The sequence below is a fragment of the Homarus americanus genome, unplaced genomic scaffold, assembly GCF_018991925.1.
Source record: "Homarus americanus isolate GMGI-L3 unplaced genomic scaffold, GMGI_Hamer_2.0 scaffold31037, whole genome shotgun sequence".
Lineage (NCBI taxonomy): Eukaryota > Metazoa > Arthropoda > Malacostraca > Decapoda > Nephropidae > Homarus > Homarus americanus.
The window spans coordinates 24557113-24564076 of record NW_024722227.1 but is presented as its reverse complement, the minus strand read 5'-3'; the positions used below and the strand labels follow the sequence as shown (position 1 = coordinate 24564076).

Below are 6964 nucleotides of genomic sequence, written 5' to 3'. Positions count from 1 at the left end.
GAAGCTTGTATTCCTCTCATTCAGAGATGGTTTACAGATCCGTTGATAGTAATGGCGGTCGCTCCCAGTAAACAAAGATCTAGTTTGAGAGTTAGATGAAGGGAAATTTAGGAGGAAGAAAGAAGAGAATCATCATGCAAGAATGGACAGGAATTGTATAGTAAAGGAAGAAATCATTGATAAGAAGAAGAAAAGAGTTGGTGAAAGAACAGAATTCCCAGACGCTGGGTTTGCTGGTAGAGTAGAAGGAGAAATCGATCTCGACAAACAACTGCCAAGTGGATCGATTCTCATGGTAGCTAGAGATGGAGAGAACAAAGTCGGGAGAGAAACTAAAGAGGGGAAGTTAGATAAGAGGAAGACTGAAAGCGATACCCCGTCAAATGTTGGAGATGAGGCCAAAGTTTCTGGCATCCTAAGAGAGATGACTAAAGATGGGTGCAATAGAGATCTGTGGCTCATGCAGCCATACTGCGGGATCCGACAAAAGAGAAAGGCGCTCAAGGTGATGGAGAAATGGGTTCAAGATAGAGTTTCAGTAGATCTTAGAGGATGAAGCCCTGGCCCCTGTGCTTGCTCGCCTCTTTCGCCTTTGCCTCAAACCAAAACTTTTCCTCTTCTTGGAAGCTTGCCTCGGTTCAGCCCATCCTCAAGAAGTGTACCATCTCTAATCCTCTAACTATCATCATTGCCTTCAACTCATCCCCCTAAGATTTTTCGAAACTATCTTGAACTCCCATTTTCTCCGTCACCTTGAACGCCTTTTCTTTTGATCACCAGTATGGTTTTCGCCAGCAAGATCTACTGGTGATCTGCTCTCCTATTGCACCCATCTTTGGTCATCCTCTCAGGGATTATGGAAACTTGTCGGGCTCTATACATCTCCAAAGCATTTGACAGGGTACAGCATGTCTACACTCAAACCTCTCTTTGGTTTTCCCCGACTTTGTTCTCTCATCTCTAGCTTCCTTGAGAATCGATCCATGGCATTTGCCCAGGATCTATCCTTTTTACTCAATAATAGTAAGTGTCCACAGGGTTCTTCCTCACCAACTTATCAATGATTTATCAATACTACAACAAATTCCTATCCATTCTTACGCCGATGATTCTACTCTTTCACTCTTCCTCACATTTCCCTCCTCCTAACTCTCAAACTAGATCTGTTTGAACCTGATAACACCTATCAACGCGATCTGAAGCATCTCTGAATGGGAGATACAACATTTAATACCAATTACACTTGTAAAGTAGACGATCTCCACCAATTACATTTCGGGACGCTATCATCCCCCAAATTTAAATATATTAGGCTCACCATTTCCTCCAATATGTCCTGGAAATCACACATTAGTATAACTAAAGCTTCCTAAAAGTTGGGAATGCCAAGATGTCAGCTTATTCTACTCCTGGAAGTTGCTCCCAAGATAAGGGACTCATTCGTCCTAACTTGGAGTACTGCTCATATCTGCGGCTTCTTCAACCAACTATTAGATAGTGGAATCAAACGCATCACGTCAATCATAGCCCATTGAATCTTCGCCGCAATGTTGCTTTTCACTCTTTTACAGGTACTTTAATGGGCAATGTTCAGGGATTTGGCATCCTGTGTACTCCCGTAGGCGCGGGGTTCAGTAACACACGCCTTGTTCCGGTGCCCACCATTTTCTGGATATCAGTCATAACTAGAATAACCCTCCTCTCACACAACAAACTGTGGAATGCTTTACCTTCTTCTGTGTTTCCATGCTCTTACAATCTATCCCACTTTTGGTCAAGATCTGCGTGCAGATTGAATATATAACCTTTTTCATATTTTCAATTTTTTCGTTTTTTTTGTTTTCAGGCTCGCTATCGCTGACCTGTGCCCGGGTTGGCTAATTCCCGTAAAAAAAAAAAAAATACGCGTGAAGTATAATTATTATTTTTTATTTAGCTCATATAATTCATACAAATTACCCGGCCAGAATATAAGTTACATTGCTGGAATTCTCACAATTTGATGATCATTTTGAATATAAACATCATAGATTTTGCATTAGACATACAAATTTTAGATATAATGTTTACTCTGAGTAAATATGTTATCTTTTGTGCAAAATATATGACATTTATATTCAAAATATTCCTGGTCTTACAAGGAATCCAGCAATGTCAATTATATTATCCTAACTTTAGTTTGAGGTATTATTTATTAAAATCTAGTGGTTTTCCCCAAAAAATTTCTCAGAGAGGGAAGAGCCAGCAGTGTAGTGTGAGAAGAGGGGGAGGGAGTCGAGTCCATTATTTGAATGGACATTAACTTGGCGACTGTATTTCTCTATTTCTCTTAAGTATTAATTGTGTGCATGTACCATCATAAAATTAAGATGTTATATTTACTAGAACATAGGTATTGTGTCGGAAAAAGTAGAGTTTGGGGGTCGGGCCAGTCTCTATTGGAATTAATCCCATATGTTCTGTTGTTCCATTTATGAGGATTTCACTTGACGCAGTACCCTGTGGGTTCAATTGACCGTGTAAATCGGGGTACTACTGTATATATATATATATATATATATATATATATATATTATTTTTGGGGGGGGGGGAACAAATGCATTGTTATATTGTACCATAATTCCAAATGTTCTCAATCATCACATGCCATATTTAGTTCAATGAAGTAATGTGCACTAAATACAACATGATTGTTATCGTCATGCACAATTGTGCGCGCTGGCTACATGTTAAGTGAAGAAACTGTTTACAACTCAGAATAGCTTACTAAGCGAGATGGAGCTGGTAGCAGCTGTGTGACTGCCTGAGGGACAGTCTATCGCCTTCTACTGTAAAGGCAACATCTTGATTCTCGTCAGCCAACATCTTCCTGCAGTACATTATATTTGTTCTCGTTGGTCTAACCCTAGACCCCAAAACGTGAGTGTGATCGTGAACTATTGAATCCTCTGAGAACTCTAAATAACTTTAATAAGTGTAATTATGTACTGTATATTGATCGTATTATTCAAACTGTGTCCTGATGAACCAGCAGTTGTTAAATGCGAATTGTATTCAACAGGTTTTGACCGAATTATACTCAATGCATCAACGACAAGGGTCTTATTGTCCTGCACAAACCAAAATCGCTCCTAGGGGCGATAACAATGATGTACCTTACTATTTAAAATGTCTTGTGATAACCTCTTCATAATGAATGATGATAAGTTTGGTAAATTTTATAATAACCACCTTGAAGATATCAATATGCTCACAAACACTATCGAGGACCCCCTTCTACATCAAAGAAAATGTAATAATTGTGACATAAACATATGCTACACAATTAGCTGTTATGGTGTCCACATGTCACTTACCCTGGCATTTTGGTTGCATGCTACGTGCAGCTAGAGAGACACCTGCCAACATGCCTCCTCCACTTGTGGGTATGAGAATTGCATCAAGATCTGGAACCTGAAAATGTGCGAAGCAATCAAAATCATGGAGTGCGTGTGTGTGTGTGAGTGTGTGTGAAGGACAACACTTAATATCAACAACAACAGGAAGGAGTACCAATTGATGCTCTTTCAGGGTTCTCTGTACAATATTCATTTCATAATCAATAAACTTCTGCTGGCATATACTTGAGTAACTCACGAAAGGTGTTAGGTCAATTATTCACTGGCAAAGAACAAACATCTCACTTCCTCCTGAGAAACATTATCTTTAAATTAAATCATTGAAAGTACAATAGAGTAAGTACCTCATCCAAAAGTTCCATGGCAATTGTTCCCTGACCAGCTATGACGTTATAGTTGTCTGATGAATGAATTATTGTTTTCCCAGTCTCCTCTGCCACTCTGGCACAAGTGTCCTTCCTGAATTAAAGAAAATCTTTTAGAAATATTTGTCACATATCCAATTTTAAAACATGTAGAAACTGTTTATTTAGAAGATTGACTAACACTTAATTAATCTATATTTTTTATATCAAAGGTAGCTACTTGTAATCCTGCTAGTTAAAATATGTCCACTCACAAATCCTTAACTCAACCTCACTCTCAATCTATTTTTCCTTCTCTTCAGCCTCTCTATAAACACACATTTCACCATCCTTTCTATGTGATCATCCTATATCCTTGTTCATCCATTACTACCCCTACTTCATATCACCCACCAGTACCTTCATTTGTCATTTCATTGGGTCTCTATTCTACTTACTTTCAATTTTTCACCTGTCACACTCCACACCCACTATTCAAATACTGTACAGTATAATACCTACATTCTTCAAGTCACTCGGCCATAACATATTTTTGTTTTACTTTAAACGTCACTTTTAATTGTGTGTCTAAAACTACTCTTGAATGAAACCAAAGACAGAGTAAATTCTATCATCAAACCACCCAAGGGGCTGAGGCCAGGTGCTTTGAACAGTGAGGTACAGTAGTCTGAAAACTTGTGCAGCAACTCTTGAATCAACAACATATCCCTCTAAAACATCAGGTTCATGAAATAAGATTTAAGTACTGTAGTGGAATAAAAATTACCAATATGTTACTGAATTATTAAACACAAAATTACAGTAAATGGGAATAACTCAGGAAAATCAAAATGTAATTTATATTCATTCATTGGTGGCAACTCAGTACAATCAGTATGCACAATAGTATTCTGAACTAATGTAAATTTCCCATTACTTGAATACAGTACTGGACATTATTGTATCAAGAATACGAATCTTTATTCACACATACTTTTAACACATGCTTTTTAATGAATTCACCAGCAATCAGATTCAGTGTTTACCTTTAAGAAAAGTTTTCTATGATTTCTACATATCACCAGTCACATTCATTACTCACAAATAAAACAGACTTTCATAAAAGAAAAAATCTTTGCATTCATATCCACTGTCACTGTCTTAAAACTTAACAGTGTGACCTGAACCATCCCCTCTCCTGGGATAGTCCCACTGTACCTCATGTCATGATTCTGCTCACCACCAATGTTGCATCAGTGACCTTAACTGACCTGTCACTAACAGTGTAACAGTGTGTAGTATGGGTCCTGCACAATGCACCTTAACATTTCTGATGAGCACAGGCATCACAGAAATGCTGAGATAACCAGTTTGAACAGTGCTGTAAATGGCCTTGGAACCAAAAACAATGGTCAAAATCCACATTGTACAAGTTGCCATTACACACGACTGGTCCCACAACATAAATCAATGTAAATTTGGAAGGACTGAATCTGAGTGGTCGTATTATGGAGGCGGTCTGTGTACACTGGCGGTCGGATTGTCAGGTTTCACTGTACAGAAGAAAATAGCCACGTTACAGCACTATACTGTAGCTTAATTCAAGGCAAAACCAAATTTGGTTCAACATAATATTCCTATACATTAATCTATATACTCAGTGCTACTAATTTCAAATACAGTAATGTACAAATATTTCAAAACTTGACTATTGAAGTGTTTACGGTAAGTATTTTCTACACACAGTACACAACAAAATGATATTCAGTACAAACATTTAAATTAAATTTCTTTACTCCTGTAAATGAAATAAATACCTGGAGGCAGGTGTGGGGTCACATAACACAAGTTCAGCCCCATAACTAAGGATGGCATCACATTTGACCTTGGGGGCACCTTTGGGAACAACCACAGTGCACGGCAGACCGACACACTCTGTAAGTGATGTACATTTTCAACACCAGAAAATAGGAACAGCTTCCTTCACTATCATAAGACAATATCTATGTCACCCAGAGTAAAACACAATAAAAGTTTTGGGTAAAAATGGAGACACTTTGAAACCTAATACAGTACTGTATACTACTGAAGTAAAAACCAAAATATATCATGTACAGGAGGTCCCTGAACTGCAAACATCCAACTTCCGAACACTCACCGATACGAACGAGATTAAACTTTAAATTTACAGTATTTTATTTACCTGTTAACTTATTTTTTACTTTCCTTTACTGTATTTAGTTATTATCTTTCTTCTTTTCTCTTAAATTAAGTGATAATAGATGTATATAAGGACTTAGGCTATTATATAATAAAATTTTAAACATTGTTCTGTAAGTATGGTACGCACATAGGGTATGTGTTCCGACTTACGTACATTTCCGACTCAAGAATGTCGTCAGGAACGGAACCCGTTCGTAACCCAGGGACCCTCTGTAAATAGTATTAATAATAACTTTATTTTCCTTTTCTTTTTTTCTTGAGAATAGTTTTAAGGTAAGATCTTTCATATAATATAGAGTGCATGTTTTTGGGGGAGTGGTATTCTTAAGATGTGAAGGAATGACTAAGTCTGAGGCCTTACTGTTGACACACTGACAAACATTCCACACAAAGCATACCATAGCTGCTGCCCCTCCAATCTCCCGCAGCTGCTGCCCCTCCAACCTCCCACAGCTGCTGCCCCTCCAACCTCCTGCAGCTGCTGCCCCTCCAACCTCCCGCAGCTGCTACCCCTCCAACCTCCCACAGCTGCTGCCCCTCCAACCTCCTGCAGCTGTTGCCCCTCAACCTCCAGCTGCTGCCCCTCCAACCTTCCCAACTGCTGCCCCTCCAGCCTCTGCTGCCCCTCCAACATCCCCCAGCTGCTGCCCTCCAACCTCCCCCAGCTGCTGTCCTCAACCTTCCCAACTGCTGCCCTCCAACCTCCCCAGCTGCTGCCCTCCAACCTCCCCAGCTGCTGCCCTCAACCTCCACCAACTGCTGCCCTCCAACCTGCCCCAGCTGCTGCCTCCCAGCCTCCCCCCAGCTGCCTCCAACCTCCACCAACCTGCCCTCCAACCTCCCCAGCTGCCTTCAACCTCACCTGCTGCCTCAGCCTCCACCAGCTACTGCCCCTCCAGCCTCACCCATCTGCCAACCCCTCCAACCTCACTCAGCTACTGCCCTCCAACCTCGACCAGCTTGCCCCTCAGCCTCCCCAGCTGCTGCCCTCCAACCTCC

At 40.1% G+C, this 6964-nt stretch overlaps 1 protein-coding gene across 1 annotated transcript in view; it reads right to left on the bottom strand.

Annotated features, from left to right (window-relative positions):
• The window catches only part of LOC121862652 (serine racemase-like), a 58095-nt gene extending 51496 nt beyond the window's left edge, over positions 1-6599 (bottom strand). The window contains exons 1-4 of the mRNA XM_042360973.1: positions 6410-6599; positions 5560-5677; positions 3743-3857; positions 3357-3453 (exon numbers count right to left, since the gene is read on the bottom strand). Of these exons, the coding sequence (XP_042216907.1) occupies positions 3357-3453; positions 3743-3857; positions 5560-5677; positions 6410-6599 (520 nt within the window). The remainder of the gene's footprint in view (positions 1-3356; positions 3454-3742; positions 3858-5559; positions 5678-6409) is intronic.
• Between the last annotated feature and the right edge of the window lie 365 nt (positions 6600-6964).